This window comes from Dioszegia hungarica (genome assembly GCF_025882075.1).
Source record: "Dioszegia hungarica strain PDD-24b-2 chromosome Unknown MKK02contig_8, whole genome shotgun sequence".
NCBI lineage: Eukaryota > Fungi > Basidiomycota > Tremellomycetes > Tremellales > Bulleribasidiaceae > Dioszegia > Dioszegia hungarica.
The window spans coordinates 3,096,128-3,114,700 of NW_026515770.1; the positions used below are offsets into that span (position 1 = coordinate 3,096,128).

Consider the following 18,573-nt stretch of genomic DNA (forward strand, 5'->3'; position numbering starts at 1 on the left):
TAGATGTCTGGGCTTACTGTTGTAGTGCTATGATCGTATTGCTTGGACCGTGCTAGTCTCAGGGTCTGAACGTTACAGCGCATCCTCATCAATGCGCCGCGCTTCTTCGGCGCTCGGACTTAGTCAACCAATACTGACTTACAACGCGTTCCTCATCGTTTCTTCCCTTTGCTCTTCTACATCAGCCTTGACTATTGACAGTCTTGTCAACTTGCGTCTTGTCAAGATGATCACCGACCGCGTCGCGCCTCTCCCGACCAGCCCTACCATCCACAGTACAAGTCGGCGAAGCCAGCCTCTCCGAATCGCGCCTCGCAATTTCGTGGAACGGCCAGGTCCGACGACCGCCACGTACCAACCAGTCTCCTGGACTCCGGACATGACCAACTGGGCTGCGATGACGACTCAGAGCCATCAACCTATATCACTAGAGCCTCGCGCGGTACCGGATCTCCCAAAGAATCGGAATAACCCCATTTTCCCGCCTGGGACGGTGGACCCGAGTCTCATCGACCCGCGATTGCTCCAGCATCGCTACAGCTCGAAGGATCCGATCCAGGAACGATACCCCTTCCCCGCTCTGCCTCAAGAGCCATTGCCACCGCCGAATCCCACGGGTCGACTCACATCCCCCTTTGTCCCACAACATTCACCCATCATTGCGAATGCGTCGTCGGTGGCCACTTGTCCGACACCACACGGGTCGATCAATGGGTATCCTCGGCCTGCGCCAACTCCGCCGGTGGGGCAGGATGACTTCTTTCGCAATCAGCTCAATGCTCCGGTTTTCATATCGACCGAGTCTTCCCCGCAAAACTCGACGGCCATACCGGTCGACCAGTTATCGGCTTACCGAACTGCACTCGCAGCCAGGACAGTACCGCCTTCGGTCCAAATACCGTCAGCTCCGACGACTTCTGTAAGCCCATCACTCGTGTTCCATCCTCCAATGGTACGGCCACCCGTCGGGACAGTCGGATCGGCAGCTACGACACAGATAGTGCCACCCGCGAGACTGGACGGAGTACGGGAGGGCACGAGCAACGTCAACACCGCGACTGGTCTTCTCGCTGGTGCTCCGAGCGCGGGCCCGACTGTCAATAACTCGACCACTCCTGCAGCGGCCATCCCACCAGAGATCGAGTTTTCGGATGAGGTCAACAACGCCGCTCAGCTCCTGTTCGGCCTTCGCGCAACTCAGCCGGCCGTCGCGCCCGACGTGGCATGCCAAACACTCCCTCCACCGGCAGACAGCAAGATTTTCTCCAAGACAAAGAAGCCACGAGCCCAGCCGAAGCCAAAGCCAAAGTCGGCTACAGAGCCCAAAGCGAAAGCGAAACCTAAGCCCAAGCCGAAGCGCAAGTCCAGCGCAACAGCGAGCGATTCCAGCCTACTTTCACCCCCAAAGAAGGTCGGACGGACCACGCAGAACTCGCTCAGGACCCAACTCGCAGAGCCGACATGCCCTCCAGCGTCGCAGAACCCCGCCCGGGTCCGGTTCCGGAGTGAAGACTCGGTGCGGGAGTTTGACCGACTATCACCCATCACTAGCTCGCCACCTTCCACTCCGCCTTCGACCGCGGCTTCAGCACTGCCATCTCCGCCTCCGACCCTCAAGAATCCTCTTCCACGGCGGCCGACGGTATACACTCGGAAGAAGGCATCCAATGACCCGGGACAAGGGATCGAGAGGCCCCCGCCCCCTCTCCGGGCTCATCTGGAGCGAGGAGAGCGGTCTCTCTCCCCCGACAGCTCAGATGACGAGCAAGTACTGCTCTCCGGATCGACGGACGGTAAACGAGCTGAGCAAGGGGAAAGGATGGAAGACCGCTCTTTGATGTCCTTGATCTCTGCGTCGCCGCAAAACAGAGCACTGCTGAAAGAGAAGGCAGTCGAGGTCAGAGCCGAGAACGTACGTTCCGTATCTCTTCCCTCCTTCAGGCATGAGACCCTTGCTGATCCCGCAGGTCGACGAAGCATGGAGGCGATGGGCGGAAGTCACGATGATCTGGGCCTCGGCAAGCAGGTTTCCGACCTCCGCCATCCGGACGACTCTGCTGTGCGACAGCGGGCCTGACGACGAAGATATGACCGAGGCCGACTGGGAGTGCGCTTCAAATCTGTCCATTGCGCTGGAAGAGTTGGCCGCTGAGTGAGAACGACATGATAGAGGGCGCGGGAGCGGGTCTTGAGAGAAGTGGCGGGAAGAGTCCATACGTTCAATAGGTCAGTTGAGATGGCATATATATATATACTCAGACAACAAGTCTTTCTTATCATTCTCCGCGACAAGCGGCTGAGAATAGCAGGGCACCGTGCTCCGGGCCGCCCGCCACAACGTGGCTTCACGCCACATCTCTCCCGTGTCACTTGATGTTTCAGCTCGAGGAGGCGAAATGAGCGAGACGAGGAATGAGGCTCGACTTGCGTCCGGTCAACCCTCTTTCGGGTCGGTCGGAAGCAAGACCCTACATTCTCCCTGCATTGAAACCGGCAGCTAACAGGTAAGAATCACAACAAAGAAAGTATCCGTAGATTCAGCCATTCAGAGCGGCCCCTCCCTCATCTAAGCACATCCCGAACTTCACAGGTTCACCCGCCTCCCAAGCTAGATCCCCTTTGCGGATATACCGCCTGCTGCTGCGCCTCATCCGTCGCGTCCTTCTTTTGACGCCTTGCCGCCGCAGCCGATGGGTATGGGTCTGCCCTATCGGCTCGTGGGGTGGCGTTGTGGCTGACGGAGGAATGGTTGTCCGAGGAGAAGCCAGATTGGTTGTCTGATTCGAGATCGGGTGAGCGAGGATCCTCGTCTGCCGACATCTCTGATGCCGAGTCATCAACTGGAAGTCAGCTAATAGCACGTCTATGGAAAAGAGTAGGACTGACCAGGATCCAAAGCCCTCCCTCCCAGTCCAAGCATAGCATCCGCTCCACCCTGCTGATACAGCATACTATTCCGCTTTCTCCCTACCGTCTCTTCTCCGCCCAATCCCGCTCCGTCCTCGCCTACCGGCCCGTCGCCCATGGCGCCCGCATCTTCTGCCCCAGAAATATGTACCACCGGATCCTCCTCTTCCGGCTCATCATCAAAGATCGCGCCAAAGTGTGATACGAGCTCCGAGAAGATCCCCGCTGGGATACCGAGGGTGGGGGAAAAGACAATGCCGATGTTGCGCAGGGTCATCTTGTTGGTCGTGGCGTGCTTGACGATGAGGATTAGATGGGCAGTGAGGGCGCGGAGGAGGGCGTAGTTGGGCGGAGGGAGTTCGGACACCAGGCGGGAGAGTTCGGCGACCCTTGCAGACGAGTCAATCAGGTCTACATGTCAGCTGAACCCCAGCTAGGTATCATCTAACTCACCCATGACAGCGAGGAATCGCGGATGCAGCTCTCTGGTCAACAGACTCGTCGGCAACTCCCTCAAGAACCCCTTCAGCAGCCCCGCCACGGCGTGCGGATCCCAATGTTCATCCACCAATAAGAGATTGACATCCCCCTCCACATCAAACCGGTCCTTCAGACCCTTGATGACCGCCGAACTTCCACTCAGCCGGTATATCCCCTCTTCGTCCTCGGCGCGCTTGGCTTCGAGCCACTCGATGCACCGGAAGACGATAGCCGGGAGACTGGCGACCGAGGCGATGGCCAATGAGTCGGAGAGCGGGACGCCAAAGACGGGCTTGGTGGCTATCTTGTCGGAAGAGGTGGGGGCGCCTTTGCCGAAGGAAGGCCAGAACCGCCCGGATTTGGCTTTCCTCTCGCGGTCCTTATCCGCAGTTGGTCCGCCGGCGGAGGGTAAGCCAGGAGGTGCATTCAGGCCGTCCGCGGAGAGCTTGGACAGGTATGCGGCCGAATGCGAGGGGGGAGGTCCGGATGAATGTGACGAAGCGGATGAGCGGGAAGGAATCATGCTCTGTCGCTTGGGACGGAGTGGTGGATCCGCGGGTGTGCTGGTGGAGGAGTGTAAGGGGGGCTCGGTACGTTGAGGCGGAGGGGGATGAGAGAAGCCTGAGCCGGTGCTACCGCTGGAACTTGGCTGGCTGGCGAGAGAGGACGGGAAGGACGGGCTCCCTCCTCCCCCATTGGCAGCCCCATTTCCATTTGCCAGCCGCTGATGTTCCATCGAGTTGAACATGCTTGGACTGGGAGCTCCGCCAAACTTGCTACTTCCGGCTGGCATGGACGCCATTGGCTGCGCAGCAGTCACGGTCACGTCCCGGCTGCCCTTCCGAGAATTGCTCCGCTGTCGGTTGAGTCCAGACGCCGGTCCGCCGTTGCTGGGATGACCTTGCGATGGCGCCGGTGCAGGAGGAGGTGGGGCGGATAGATGTATTTGCGCTGGTGGTGGGGGACTCGCGACGTGAATCAGAGGCGTCGAGTCGGGGTCAACGTGCTTGACCAGCGCTTCAATCCAGCTGTCGCGCTCCATATCGCTCTCCGCGCAGAGAATGTGGCGCTGCGGCCCCTTCCTGGACTGCTCGATGATGAGGAAGGCATGTCGAGATTCCCTGTCCTCGGCGAGTTCTGATGCGCGGTTTTGTCGACCTATTTGGGCGTTGGTAATGACGATGCTCGAGTGGTGGGGACCGCCTCGCTGTCATGTCAGCTCATGCTTCCCTTCAGAGATCGAACTTACATTCTCGTAGCACTCCAGTACCGACCCATCCAGGACAAAGTACCTCGTCCGCCAACCTCCAAAGCTCTTTGCCTTCTTCGTAAGGTACCCCTCTTTCCTATTGCTGAACACCTTCGCCTGGACCGGATCCGTGCTGAGGAACTCGCAGAGGTCCGACTTGTCACTCAGCGGAGCGGAAAGCAACGACTGGAGATACGCCTCCAGCGCCGTCTTCCGCTGATCAATCTTGCTCGGTGCGAAGTCTTTCCAAGCCTTCCCTTCCGGCAGAGGCGCGACCATACTCTTCCAGTCTTTTGACCGCTTGCCCGACTTGGCGCGAATCTTGGTGTCGACATCGATGAACGCCGAGAAGAGCTTGGCGACGTTCCACGTGACAGGAGCGGCGTTGGGCGGGCGGACGGTGATGGCGACGATGAAGCAGAGGACGTCTCGGCCTGACGTGTTGGGGTAGACGGTGGTGTGGGGTATGGAGAGGCGAGTGTGGGAGAGAAGGGCAGGGGAGAGACGAGGAAGGGGACGGCTAGGACGTGACGTTGCCGACGCCATGGACTCGACGGATGGGCGGACGTCGACCGATTGACGAGGCGTCGACTCCTCCGATCCGCGCTGGCTATCATGTGATCGCCGAGGCTCAGATGACTGGATTGGCGGGGTGGCCAGCGGTGCCTGCCGCGCGGAATCGGCAGCCCCTCGAGGCACCTCTTCCCGCCCTCCAGCACGCCGATGCAGAGATGACTGCCGAGCAGGAGGCTGAGACGCACCGTCTCTTCCCTCTGATATCGGTGAGGACAGGTCCACCTCTGCCGTCTCCGCGGGCTCCTCGTCCACCTCCGCCATCGTCGCGAGCTGCTTGGACGACGAAGGCGCTTCTGCGACCTCCCTGCTCTCCTCTTTCGTTCCCGCCGCAGGGCTCGGCGAGTAAGCCGAGCCTGGACTTGGGTTGTTCTCCGTAATTTCCATTGCTGGAGCAGGCGTTGGGACCGACACCGACCTGTGAGGAACAGGCGGGACCTGGTGCGAACCCGCTCTTGGCGATTCCGCAAGAGACAGGAAGGACCGTACTTCGGGAGCAAAGGCCATCCTGCTCTCCCTTCGAAGTTTATTGTCCGCCATTGGGGAGGGGAGCAGCGAGGCCGGCGCTTCCAATGGGGACGACGGAGCCGATGAGTCGGCCGACGGGACCTGCAGGGACGCGGTGCCGATCTGCGCGACTATCCGCTCATCCCGATCCGAGTTGTTGCGCTTCATGCTTGGCGGCAGGATATCGGCACGTAGACCGAGCCCGACAGAGGAGGAGGAATGAGGGATTCGCTTTCCGTTGATAGGCTCCAAACCCCCCGCTACGAGCCGCTGGTTGGCCCGTTCTCGATCAGACCGGAGTCTCTCGTTGTCCTGCACGAGATGCGTACATTGAGCGCGCTGCTTCTCTATCAATTTCCAGAGTTGCGAGTTTTGTTGTTGCTATCGGTGTATCAGATTGCGATCTTTCAGAGACCTTCAGCTACGGAATGCTTACCAGGGTATTCCGTTCCGCTACGACCTGCTCCAATGCCCGCTCCGCATCCCCCCCATTCGACCGCAATATCGCCTCCAGATCTAGACCCCCAGACGGCTGACCCCTCGGACTGCTACTCCTCGGACTTCCCTGCCTTGGCGACGGGACGCTCTGAGCCGGCGATGGCTGGGGCGACGGCCGAGCTCGCGAAGGTCTAGGGGTCGTTTGCACGGAAGCGGAGTTGGCGGCGAGGTGAGGAGGGATGGGGGAGGCCGTCATGGTGGCCATGGGTGCGTGTAGATGGTCGAGAGGAGGCGATGAAGTAGAGTTGAGCGTTTACGAGAGTTGTTTGTTGTTGAGTTGTTCAGTCGGGTGAGGGAGCGCTGCACAATGTTGCCGACCGAAATGCAGTGCGATCTCGGGAGAGCATGTATGGAGCCACTGCGAAGCCGATGGAGACGAGGACAGGGATCAGGGCCGAGGGGTGGAGACCGATGGACAAGTGGGTTTCGAGGAATGGCCAACTCCGGCGCGCTTTGGTCCTCGCTGGAGACCGTTCTCCCCCTCTATCGAATGGGCTGAGCGCCGTTGGATGGGGCGAATATGTCAAGACGGTCTCATACACACTTGCTGTAGCTCTCCTATTGCTCGAGATGTATGGATAGAAATGCACAAGGTTCCTTTACCCCTCAACACGACCCAAAGCTTGTGTCGCCGCGCGCCGAGCGCGTCCGGTAGATTTGATCACGTGCAGATCTGTGACAGGAGGTATGTGGCGCGACTGCGATATGACAAAATACGACAGGTCAATGTGGGCTGGGTAGTGTACAGACATGATGCATATGTAGGCGTAGCTTATGTACAACCCCCGACTCCTCCCTCACAGCTGCCATTGCCAGTCTGTTCCCCTCCGCAATGACTACACTTTCCACCCTTCCTGCGTTCCTTGTCGCCCCGCGAGTGATGTCGACCTAGCGTAGAATCGTACTCATCGATATGGTGTGTTGCGAATCTACCCTTATTAGCTGTAGTCTCATCGTATGTTCGACGATGGCTCACCTTCACGCTCCGTCCCCGTTCTCCTCGACCTCATTACCCAGGTGCAGCATTATCACCTTCAGCAGCCGCCTAGCCCTAACAGTCCCAAACAGCTCTTTCCCTGCATCACCGGCGAGTGTCTTGGCCCCCTCAATCATCTGCGAAGAGAGAACTTCGAGATCGGGCTCGTCCTCGCCCGGTCCCGCAGGAAAGAGGAAGATGGACGTGTTGCCGCCCTTGAAGACTTCTGCCTTTTGTACGCGATGCAGGACAAAGCGCGCCAGGGCGTCGGAGAGGGTGGAGTCGTCCGTCGAGCTGTCGGAGGATGACCGGCGGACTTTCTTCCGAGAAGGAGGTGAGGAGGGAGGACGGGAGGCCGGGGAAGGGGATATGATGAGCCGAAGCTCGGGGCCGGCCGCGGTGGTGGAGAGGAAGTGGGTTGCCAGCATCGCCGCGTCGAGGTGGATGACAAGCTCCTGGAATGCGTGTCCCTCGCTCCATCTTTCGCCCAGCTTGCTGCAGAAGTCCTCGGTGCAGTTGCAGGCATCATCTGCGTCATTGGCGGAGTCCGACTCGATTCCGACCAGATCGACGGCTACGCGGGGCGGACGTCCGAGAAGGCCGATGAGATCGAGCCTTTTGAGTCGCTTTTCCATCCGACCGACGGGCTTGACGGACGCCGAGGGGTGGAGATGGTGAAGCAGGGTACGGGAGAGGTGCATAGCCTCGAGGCCGGCGAAGATAGGAGAGTCGGCGAAGGTGTCTTCGAGGGAAGAGAGCTTGTCGAGGTTTTCGAGGGAAGGAAGATGATTGATATGGAGGACCTTGACGCTCTTGAACCTCTCGAGCTTGGTGCGGGCGTCGCACTTTGGGCTAGAGAGGCGAGTGCGGCGCTTCTTCTTTTCGACAAGGGTCTCGAGAGTCTGCAGGACGGAGGAGAGCTGGCGATGGGTACGAAGAACAACCGTGTGGTAGAGGACCGGGGCTACGGCGTCATGCGTGGCCTTGGACGCCTGGGAAAGACGGCCGAGGGTCCCAAGGGCGTCGGACGACCGGAGGACGCGAATGAGCACGGTGAGGATCCTGGAAGGGAGGGTGATTGTCGGCTCCGCGGACGAGTCGGAGCTGGAGGGGGACGAGGGCTGAGGGGAGGAGGTAGGAAGCTGATCCACTTCAGGGGACGGTTGTCGCGGGGAAGGGAGAGCGGGCGTAGGCGCGGGGGTCCTCGCCTTGGACCTGGACATCGAAGGGATCTCCACGTAGGCCGTGTTTTTGGCTTTGGGCTTCTGAGGTGCTCGTCCCATTATATGAGTGGTAGTATGGTATAGGTGAGTGTCGGATGAGAGGAGGAAGGAAGAGCGAACAATTCGAAAACTCACAGTGTGAACCGGGCAGCTGAGTCAACCGGGTGAAATAAGGTTTCACCTACACACACACGTCATAGGCGGCCCGAGCGCTCTCGCATGGCTCGCTGTCCTTCCACATATACATCAGTATCTCATCTCAGATCTGAAGAACCTTGTGGTCGGTCTGTTGGGCGTCTGGCATCGACACAGACAGGGGGCCTTCTCACCTCGATGGCTCGCTCAGGTGGAACAGAAAAGAGTAAGCCGTCAGGACCCAAAATCAACCAGTACTCGACGCTCGTCAGACTACCATCAACTATACATGAGGCTGGAAATATTGATGATCACTCACATATACTTACACTTACTTGGGATGAGAGAGCCAGAAGCAGAGGGCAGAGGACTACGTGGGGATCTGCCAGTCGGCCAGGCCGAGAACTCACCGATTTTTGAATGCTCGAGCTTAGACCGGACTTGCAAGTCATTTCTCAAGATTCTTGACACCCTCCTCGCCAAAGTATCTCAGCACCTCCTCGGAAGCTATGCACTACGTACCGGAGTCTTCAAGCTGTCGAAGCTGCGCTCGGCCGACTCACACTTGCCCCCTCATTTCGCAACACGGTACTACTTCGGATAAACCGTCAGGATGCCCCCGGATGGGCCAGGCCCTGCCATAGCCGTAATATCGGCCGAAGCGGGAAAGGTGCCACTAATCTGATAACGAGCGAAACTTTACGGGAGGTCGAGGCCCGGAAGCTGGAGCCCTCATAGATCCAGCTCCTTCCTCCTTCACCTTCTTCCTCGTTCTCCCTTCCTCTCTGACCATCCTCACTTCCATCTCTGTCATCATGTCGAAGCTGTCGGAAAAGCCCCTCGAATCGCCCGACTTCAAGTCCCGAGGCGACTCGCCTGAATTTACGGACGAGCAGCATGTAGGGACCATCCCCATCCTCGCGGATGACTCTGCCCTCCCCCCAAAGATGATGGCGAAGATCAGCACCACGAATATCGTTGACATCCCGGCAAAGTACCGGTGGACCGCTTTCGCCTTCATCCTGGTCTACAGTACTGGTGCTGCTTTCTGCGAGGCTACTCTTGGCCCGCTCAAGTCGACCCTGCTCAAGGAGCTAAAAATCAACAGTATGTCTCCATTGTCACCCTATGCCTATCTGTCTGATGTAGCAGACACTCAGTTCAGTACCATCTCTACCGCATCCAATATCGTTAATACCGTTCTTCCCGCGATTGGAGGCATAGGTATGGATTATGTGGGCGCAGTCTAGTAAGTAACAGTCGCGCCATGAATCAAACTTGAAAGGAAAGCTGACGGAGACAGTGCGGCACTGATTGCTTCCATGTTCTGTGTTGTCGGTTCGGTTGTGGCTGCGACTGTAAGTTCTTCCGCCGCCGAAATACTCAAGCCCTACTGACATGATCTAGTCTGCCAATACCAACCGCGTAGGTCTTCTCATCGGTGGACGTATCCTCATGGGCTTCGGCTCTATCGGTCAGTCACTTCTTTTGCCCGCAGATCCACAGCTGACCAGTAGTCATCGAGACGTCTCAGAACAAGCTTTACGCGCACTGGTTCAAGGGCTCGACACTCGCCCTCGTCATCGCTCTCGACCTGTCATGGGGCCAGCTCACCGGTATGGTCGCTCGTCTGGTCACCATCCCCATGGCGCAAATCAACGGCTGGTATGGCTGGGCCTTGTGGATCCCTTCCATGCTCACTGTACTCTGTACCGCCATCATAGTCGGGTACCTGCTATACGAGCGGTCCGTTCCCGCCATGTACCGCCCCAACAACGGTAGCGATGTCCGAGGCAAGATGAGCGGCTCGCCCTTCCGTATGGTCTGGCGCAATATCAGCCAAATGCAAGTCATCACCAAGAAAGCGTAGTACACAGCTGACATCCAGGCCCACCTTCTTCTGGATCATCTGCGGTACCGAGATCTTCCAGAACTCTGCCCGGACAGTCTACTCTGTCAATCTCGCAGACATACAGGAACGGACGCGCGGTACCTCCACCCTTGGCGCTGGCTTCAACTCAGCCTTCCAATCCCTCTTGCAGATCGTCACCGTCCCTATCTTAGGCATGTTCTTCGACCGGTATGGCTGGCGCATGCCTTTCGTCTCGTTCGGCGCAGCGCTATATGTCATCGTCTTTGCTCTTATCGGTCTGACGACCGTCAACCCGCTCGGACCGATCATCCTCGGGTCGTTCGCGCTCGCGTTCAACGTCTTGCCATTTATCGGCAGTATCCCTATTCTCATCAACGACGAGAGTCTGATGGGTACCGCATACGGTATCTGGTCCTCTTTCGTGAGTCCTTCCTCAAACGGTGTCTCCCCAAGCTGACCGGCAGATCGCATGTAACAACATCCTCCTCGAGATCGCCACCGGATCCATCGTAGGTTTCTCCTGTCTCCGTCCGCTTCCTCTCGCTAACTTCCGCACAGCAAGACAAGACCCCTGGCCAAAGCTACGAACGCGTCATCTACTGCCTCATCGCCATCAAGGCCTTCCAAATCTGCCTTGGGCCCATATACGACTATCTCGACGGCAAGCTCCTTGGTCACTCGCTTCGGAAGTCCGAGGCCGAGCGGATCGCGCTTCAGAAGGAGCAAGAAGCGCGCGGCGAAGAGTTCAAGGGATGGAAGGTAAAGAAGTGGGTGTTTTGGTTGTTTGGGGGTCAGCTGGCCGCGATGGTGACTTGTTCGTGGATCGTGAGTTTGCTTCTGGCATTTGCGACTGGTATCGAAGTTGATGGTCAGATCTACTTGGTTTATACTATCGGCGCTCGACAACGATGAGGGATGTTCACAGGGCTCGGTGTAGCCGGAAGCTGTCGGTAGGCATGTTATGCAGACACAAATTGTCCTGATGTGCCTGAGCATCATCCCGTACACAGCCTAGTACTCGCCATCAGTGGCGGTCGTATCTGCTATGACCTGATCTTGAAGCTATGAAATACATCCAAGACAGCATATGTCTCTGACCAAGATGAGGACTACTACTCCGCCGCTACTCAGCACCGGTCTCTCCACTCTCCTCCATGCGACTATCCTCCTCGACTGCCTCTTCCCCATTGGCCATCTCCTGCTCCGCCCCTTCCATCCCATCCTCCTCTTCCCTCTTCGGCTCCGCTTTTACCATATCACCGTCCCTCCTCCCCTCGCTTCCGCTAGCCGACGAGCTCGAGTCCGCCAAGAACACATCGCCATTATCGATCCACCGATACCCCTCGATCGGGATCAACGCTCCCATCTTTTCGCTTGGGCGCACAATGAGCCCCGCATCCGTCCATGTAAACTTGTCGGCGGTGGCGGTCACGCCGAGTCGGTCCCAGACGCTTGACGCGGGTAGGTCTAATCGTGGGCTGCTGAGTTGAAGAGTGAGGACTGGAAGGCTGTGGGTGGAAATTTGCTGGTCGAGCGTGAAGGAGTAGCTGTAATCGTCAGTGTACGCCGAATTTCAGACTCACGTATCGTCCCCGCTCTTGAGTTCCAGATTGCGACGCCACAGACTCGCCGGATCCGAAACGGACAGCCAGCTCGATACAGCGCCCGGAGAGTACTTGATCCTGAAGCGCATCAGCTTACGCCTCCAGATTTGAATGGGCCCACTCACATGGCTCCAATTTTCTGGTCTCCTGCCGAACCCGACGGGAACCACACGATCGCCTCTTCCCCATGCCTCGATTTCCCCTCTGTCTGCAACGCAACACGCTGAGCGTTGAAGTCGCGGACCCGACTCTTTTGGCGTTTCCGACTTGGTTCTCCTGGCGGGACGTCGTGGTAGTTCTGCGGCTGTCAGCTCGACAATTCTCCATCTCGCCCTTGTCCCCTACCCAGAACAGGAGAACTCACTAATATCCGCTTCGCCTCGAGTACCTGAATCGTCAAACCATCATGCCCATTCCCCCACGCCCGGCTCCTGATCCCATGCTTGATATTCCCGACATATCTCGTCATCTGCGGCAACAGGCGAATGACAACCTTCAGTCCGTCCTTTCCAATCATCGGTAATCCCTCTTGCTCTCCCCTCTTCCACCTCAGCTGACCGCAATGGACCAGTACACTCCCCAGGCCCGAGTCGTCCGTGTAATAATCGGTCCCCCAGCATTTACACCATGCTACGTCGTCGTAACCCCCTCTGTCCCCTCCTTCGATCTCCATATCCAGCCCCATCGCGCCTTCATGAGAATGGGGCTCGCTGGGCTCCCATGACTGGTGGAGAGCGCTCATCAGCCACCACGCTCGGCCGAGGTACGCCGGCGGGATGCGGACGATGACTTGTCCGCCTGCCCACTCCTGCCCGAGTCCGAGGTCCGCGATAGTCCGGCCGTCGTACTCGTAGTTGAAAACTCGTCCATTAGGGTTATCCCCGAGCCACCGGCGCATCACCCGACCATCGACTTCCGACTTTTTGCGCCCCACCTCGGTGAGTGACGGCCAACCCCCGTCCCGTGGCGGACGTACAGCAGGAACAGGGACCGTCCGCGGAGTTGCCTTGCCCCCGTTACTTGCGGAAAGTACACTCTCCTCCTTCTTCCGCTTTCGAGAAACCGCCGATATCGCCGCAGTAGCCGACCGCTTGTTTTGCTCCTCGACCGCCAGATCCATCCGTGATCGGTTCTCTCGCGGGTCCCGCTCGCGCGGATTGTACTGGTACTCCCGCTCGCGTTGCGCCGCTAGCGCTGCCGAGGACTGAGAACCGCCATTCTGGGCAGAAAGGGGCGGATTGTTGGGCAAAGTCTCCGCCTTGAGGGTATATGGCCGAGGCTCGCGAACGGGCGCGACTTGACTGATTAAGGATCCCGGTTCTTGCGGGTATCGATTGGCCGGGATGGCCGTTTTGGCCGCTGCTGCCCTCTGCCTATCGTCCGCCTCCTGCTGTAATCTCCTCGACTCTGCGCGCGCAATATCCGCCTCGACCTGCTCCCGGTCCCGCCTATTCTGCGCCTCCCGCTGCCTTTGCTCCCGTTCTCGCCGCTCTTGCGCCTCACGATCCCGGTCCCGATTATACGCCGCGATAGACGCAGCATTGGCGGTCGACGAGGGGTTCTGGGGGGCTGAACCGTGCGTATTAGGGGGCGAAACGGTAGGGGTGGTCGAAGGCTGAGTGGTGCTGTATGCAGATGGCTGGTAAAAAGGTGGGTATGCAGGGGATTGCCGAGTGTCGGTAGGGTATCTCCTCTCCGAGGCTCCGGTGACCGGTGCGGATTGGGGTATTTGAGCCGAGGGGGCGCGAGATGTGGGTGACCGCGCTGGGTCACGGCTGTCGTTCGCATTTTGGGGGCTGCGAGGTGCCGGAGGTGCCTCTGGACGGTCAAGATGACGTCGAGGCTGTTCGCCTTCAAAGGGACTGGGCAGAGTGCGCGTCCCGCCAAACATGGGCGGAACAGCTGGTGCAGCTTGTGGGGAAATGGAGGCCGGTCCCTGCCTTGCGGACGTGGCTGATGGGGTAGGGGCTCGGCCAGTAGGAGCGGTAGGGGACATCACGCGGGTCTGGTCCTGAGGCGTCGGCTGCCGGCTGTAGGGGCCAGCAGCGGGCGTGCCTTGCTGGCTACCGTACGAGTAGGGACGGGGCGGGTTACTTCCGCCGGAATTGGGTGTACTGCCTGTATTGGGGCGCTGGGACGTGCCGGAGCCGGTGGATGGGCCGGGATTGCTCGCGCTGTAGCCTGGTCGGTCGGCCTGCAGCGGCGCGGGGTGATGGTGATGATGGTGGTGATGGTGGTGATGCGGGATGGAAGGGGAAATGGAGTGGGTAAGGGTATTTGAGGCGGAAGGTGCGGAGGGTCCCGCTTGCTGTGCAGCGGGAGCTACACCATCAGCTATATTCCAGCACCTGCTTGTATTGCAAAGCTTACCATTCTCCTGCCTGTTCTGCGCGGTAGAACTACTACCCCCTGGAGTCATGACGGAGCTCAGCGCACCCTTCTGCGCCAGGACCGCATCCTTGAGCGCCCTATCCTGCTGGGCCCGCACTCGCTTCGCTTCATCCTGAGCTGCCTTGTCCGCCGCGGAACGCTCTATCAATTCGCGCGTTTCTGCCTCAGTCATGATGTTGTACGGGTAAAGGTGGGTGGGGGGATTATATTGGGTGTGGTCGACGGGCATGGCGCGAGAGCTCCCGGGACCGACACAATGCGCTCGCTAGCTTCGCAGCTGAGGACGCGGCTGTAGAAGATCGTGGAGGATGGGTCGCTCGAAGTGTAGCTATAGCTGACGACGGGGATTGTGATGGTGTGTATAGTAGATCGTCATTGCGGAGGCGGAGTCATCAGCTGGCATGCATCCGGGTCAATTCCGCCGAGCATAAAGTTTTGCCAGAATGACGTGGCACGCGTGTTTCAGCTAAGGTATGCAAGAAGCTGAGTGTTACCGGCGTTACAATACGCTTCACATGTGAGCGCTCCTCTGCGATCTAGCTAGAACTTCTACAGCTTCCTCGCCTTGACCTGCATCCAGATGCGGTACATCTTCAGCTTCTCTTTCCGGTTGATGAGCTGCTGAGTCAGCTACCATGCATCAGGTGTTGACAGGTGAGCTCACCAATCGCCGGTCTTCTCCAAGTTGATCCACCTCGAACATCTTCTCGCGACTCCCTTCCTCGCCACCAGAGGCGCTGGATCGGCGTGGTGCTGCAGAGAGTATAGCTTCAAGATCCTCCTTTGTGAAGAAGTAGACCCTCGTGCCGTCTCCTCGGATGTAAAGATTTGGGATCTCGGGGTCGAGTAGTCGATCCTTCTTGATACGCAGCTGGGCGAGGTCGTGGCGGCCATAATCTCGGATGAGTAGCATGCCACCGGGTTTGAGTGCCTGACGATGTAAGCAAGTGGCTTAAGCCTAAGCAGCTGAGGTAGCGGCGAGGAGACGGACATACCGTGAACATATTATGTATCGCCTGCACCCATTCCTTGGGGTGCAATGCCGAAAGCACAAAGATCGCAGTGATAATGTCAACGCTACCCGGGTGTACACCTTCAGGTATAGTGTGGTCGACCCCATCCATAGCATTTGGCGAGGGCTTAGCGGTAATGTCCCAAACAGCAGCATTCAGGATGCCCTTGCCATGCTCCGCGCGGGGGTACATGGGATTTGACTGTCGATCAGTTTGAGTTCCCTGACAGAAGCATCGCATCATCTCACCTTGACGACCCCGACGGCTTGCGCGGAGTAGTCTGTCGCCCATAAGACCAGGTCGGGGTTCTCATTGTGCATCAAGAGAGGATAGACAGTATTGCCGGCACCCTGCTAGTCAGTACCACTCCCCTGATCCAGACGCAAGCTGACTCACGCATCCGACCTCAAGTATCGTCTTTTGTCCAGCCTACTACTTCATGAGCGACGGTCCTACAACGCGGTAGCATATGGCTTACATCTGCTTCGGTGCAAGCGATCAACTCGGGGAACTCGAGCCGTAACCATGCCCGATCCTTGAAGAAGCTACATTAGGTCAGCTTGATCTTTCACCCGTCTGGGACGCATAGCTCACGCCTCTTTGTGCTTCGAATAGAACTTATCCCAGAACCAGGCTGGTCTTTCGTTATAGTCGTCTAGAATTGTCAGCTATGTCTCTGCCCCTGCGTAGAGGAGGTCGAAGTAGCTCACCTCGGATCTCCTCCTTCACTGGCGTAGCTCTATGTCTCTCCATAATGACCTCTGCGCGTTCCGCAAAGTCGTCCGGCAGCTCAACATGATCCCTGAAGAGTATAAGCAGGGGTCCTCGGATACAAGAGACCGGTAGCTCACCAAGCATTATGACTCCACACATCTTGAGCATCATCCAGCAGCCTGGCGCCGAAGTTAGACCCTACGGGCGGACCCTCCGGATTGTGCCATTTCTCAGCAGCTGTCCGCTTGGACGGACCAGCCTCGGCGGAGGTGTTGATGAACGCGGGCGTCACCTCCGCTGCGGCCATAGCTTCGCCTCCTTCAGCAGCCATGATATTTGCTAGTGTGTGTGCCCCCTTGAAGGTTTTGAGTCTCGTTAGGTATACAGTATGAGCTCTTGTCAGTGCCTTGAGCATAAGATGTATGGTCGACGGTCTATTTGGTTCAAGCGCGCGGTTGAACGTTGAAATTTAGGTGTGAAGCTTGTTGATTACGTGATCCGGAACTAGTCGGCCGGAAATCGCCGATGAGCCATTTCAGGGACGTTCCTCTCTCTCTGCAGCACCAAGTCGCGAAACCGCCAGCTACAGACAAAGCAAAGTATTCTTTACCTCTCCTACTCTCTATCTACCTATACATACACACTCCACAGCAGCCATGTTCACCCCTGCTCTCCGCTCCACCGCTTCTTCCGCTCTCCGAAATGGTGTAGCCCGCTCGGCTGCCGTGCCCGTTGCCCGCGGGATGGCCACAACTGTTGAGGAGCGCAGGGTATGTCCTCTCTTGCCGCGGACTCCAGAAATAGTAGCTGACTTCGAGAAGTTGCCTTCCAAGTTCGGCGGTACGTCAAGATTCTGTCATCTCCGAGATGCGGCTCAGACCGTTGTCCTGAACGCCATACCGCCCTTCCGCTTTGCTGACTTTCAGGCAAATACACAGTCACCCTCATCCCCGGAGACGGTATTGGCAAGGAGATCACCAACTCTGTCAAGGACATCTTCACCGAACTTAAGGTACCGGTGCAGTTCGAGCAGCACGACGTGTCCGGCGAGACCCCAGGTGGAGACGAGCTTTTCCAACAGGCTATGGAGAGCTTGAAGCGGAATAAGGTGGGACTCAAGGGTGAGTTATATACTGCTATCTTGTCATTGTACAGTAGCTGACTGCCAGGTATCCTCTTCACACCCGCCGACGCCTCGGGCCACAACTCGTGGAACGTCGCCATGCGTCAAACACTGGACATCTACGCCTCGGTCGTGGTCTGCAAGACCCTCCCTGGTTTCCCCACCCGCCACGACAATGTCGACTTTGCCATCATCCGTGAAAACACCGAGGGAGAGTACTCGGGTCTCGAGCACCAGAGTTTCCCGGGTGTCGTGGAGAGCTTGAAGATCTCGACGAGGGCCAAGGCGGAGCGGATTGCGAGGTTTGCGTTCGACTTTGCCATGAAGAACGGCCGCAAGGTAAGCTCGGATGTGGATGGGATTACAGGCGGAGCAGGCGAGGGACTGGTCCGCTGAAGAGGACGCTTTCTATTGGCTTGTGCTGACTCCCCTATAGAAGGTCACCTGCGTCCACAAAGCCAACATCATGAAGCTCGGTGACGGTCTCTTCCTCAACACCTGCAAGCGGATCGCCGAGACCGAGTACGGACACACCGGTATCGAGTTTGACTCGATGATTGTCGACAACACCTCCATGCAGCTTGTTTCCAGGCCTCAGCAGTTTGATGTTATGGTCATGGTGAGTCTCGTCTCTCTTCCGTAATTGAGGATCAACTGACACATCAGCCCAACTTGTACGGTAACATTGTCAGCAACATCGGAGCTGGTAAGTCTCCTACTCCCTCTTCACTCCGTTCCTAACTGATCCCCAGCACTCGTCGGTGGTCCCGGTGTCGTCCCCGGCTGCAACTTTGGTCGCGAATACGCCCTCTTCGAGCCCGGATGTAGGCACGTCGGTAAGGACATTATGGGCACCAACAAGGCCAACCCCTCCGCCATGGTTCTCTCCGCTACCATGATGCTGCGCCACCTCGGCCTCGAGACTCAGGCCAACACGATCGCCTCGGCGGTGTACGATGTGATTCAGGAGGGCAAGGTCCGGACTGCCGACATGCGTGGTGGTAAGTTTCTTTGGCTCGACGCGAGGGGTGATAGAACTGATGGCTGTAGGTACTGCTTCGACCTCGGACTTCACCAAGGCTATACTCGCCAAGGCTACATAGACAGCGCGGCGAGATGGAGGATATCTGGGTTATAGGGGAGTTGTCGATTCAAAATCGCTAGAATAACGCGTCATGTTGCATGAAACTGCTACTGCCTTTAAGGGTCTCGTTTTGACACTCACCTCCACCCTCCATACTTCGACTTCCAACATCGCAACCTTGGGAGCATAGCCAGGACAGAGGAGAGTGAATAGGTAACGTCGA

The 18,573-nt window shown here is 57.9% G+C and overlaps 7 protein-coding genes across 7 annotated transcripts; 3 read left to right on the top strand and 4 right to left on the bottom strand.

The window, feature by feature from the left end:
• Nucleotides 1-226: 226 nt before the first annotated feature.
• MKK02DRAFT_44902 (uncharacterized protein) lies at nucleotides 227-2,156 on the top strand (the record flags this gene model as incomplete). The annotated part of the gene is made up of 3 exons (XM_053093138.1): nucleotides 227-919; nucleotides 998-1,912; nucleotides 1,968-2,156. 3 exons carry the CDS (start codon nucleotides 227-229, stop codon nucleotides 2,154-2,156), a joined length of 1,797 nt encoding a protein of 598 aa, XP_052945975.1.
• Nucleotides 2,157-2,863: 707 nt separating this feature from the next.
• On the bottom strand, nucleotides 2,864-6,419 carry MKK02DRAFT_25847 (uncharacterized protein; the record flags this gene model as incomplete). The annotated part of the gene is made up of 4 exons (XM_053087102.1): nucleotides 2,864-3,318; nucleotides 3,361-4,594; nucleotides 4,637-6,097; nucleotides 6,153-6,419. 4 exons carry the CDS (start codon nucleotides 6,417-6,419, stop codon nucleotides 2,864-2,866), a joined length of 3,417 nt encoding a protein of 1,138 aa, XP_052945976.1.
• A 773-nt stretch (nucleotides 6,420-7,192) lies between these two features.
• On the bottom strand, nucleotides 7,193-8,473 carry MKK02DRAFT_33450 (uncharacterized protein; the record flags this gene model as incomplete). Its single annotated transcript, XM_053088720.1, has 1 exon — nucleotides 7,193-8,473. One exon carries the CDS (start codon nucleotides 8,471-8,473, stop codon nucleotides 7,193-7,195), a length of 1,281 nt encoding a protein of 426 aa, XP_052945977.1.
• A 1,025-nt stretch (nucleotides 8,474-9,498) lies between these two features.
• MKK02DRAFT_26513 (major facilitator superfamily domain-containing protein) lies at nucleotides 9,499-11,333 on the top strand (the record flags this gene model as incomplete). Its single annotated transcript, XM_053087208.1, has 8 exons — nucleotides 9,499-9,655; nucleotides 9,701-9,797; nucleotides 9,852-9,906; nucleotides 9,956-10,022; nucleotides 10,063-10,370; nucleotides 10,414-10,842; nucleotides 10,886-10,930; nucleotides 10,980-11,333. The coding sequence occupies 8 exons, from the start codon at nucleotides 9,499-9,501 to the stop codon at nucleotides 11,331-11,333; spliced, it is 1,512 nt and encodes a 503-aa protein (XP_052945978.1).
• A 211-nt stretch (nucleotides 11,334-11,544) lies between these two features.
• Nucleotides 11,545-14,645, bottom strand: MKK02DRAFT_44906 (uncharacterized protein; the record flags this gene model as incomplete). The annotated part of the gene is made up of 5 exons (XM_053093139.1): nucleotides 11,545-11,968; nucleotides 12,005-12,103; nucleotides 12,151-12,323; nucleotides 12,390-14,347; nucleotides 14,396-14,645. 5 exons carry the CDS (start codon nucleotides 14,643-14,645, stop codon nucleotides 11,545-11,547), a joined length of 2,904 nt encoding a protein of 967 aa, XP_052945979.1.
• Nucleotides 14,646-14,965: 320 nt separating this feature from the next.
• On the bottom strand, nucleotides 14,966-16,450 carry MKK02DRAFT_25464 (S-adenosylmethionine-dependent methyltransferase; the record flags this gene model as incomplete). The annotated part of the gene is made up of 9 exons (XM_053087047.1): nucleotides 14,966-15,034; nucleotides 15,081-15,347; nucleotides 15,412-15,630; nucleotides 15,678-15,779; nucleotides 15,826-15,858; nucleotides 15,908-15,974; nucleotides 16,024-16,084; nucleotides 16,140-16,231; nucleotides 16,281-16,450. 9 exons carry the CDS (start codon nucleotides 16,448-16,450, stop codon nucleotides 14,966-14,968), a joined length of 1,080 nt encoding a protein of 359 aa, XP_052945980.1.
• A 349-nt stretch (nucleotides 16,451-16,799) lies between these two features.
• Nucleotides 16,800-18,369, top strand: MKK02DRAFT_24984 (uncharacterized protein; the record flags this gene model as incomplete). Its single annotated transcript, XM_053086964.1, has 8 exons — nucleotides 16,800-16,913; nucleotides 16,965-16,983; nucleotides 17,070-17,264; nucleotides 17,313-17,605; nucleotides 17,703-17,885; nucleotides 17,933-17,972; nucleotides 18,019-18,267; nucleotides 18,317-18,369. 8 exons carry the CDS (start codon nucleotides 16,800-16,802, stop codon nucleotides 18,367-18,369), a joined length of 1,146 nt encoding a protein of 381 aa, XP_052945981.1.
• Between the last annotated feature and the right edge of the window lie 204 nt (nucleotides 18,370-18,573).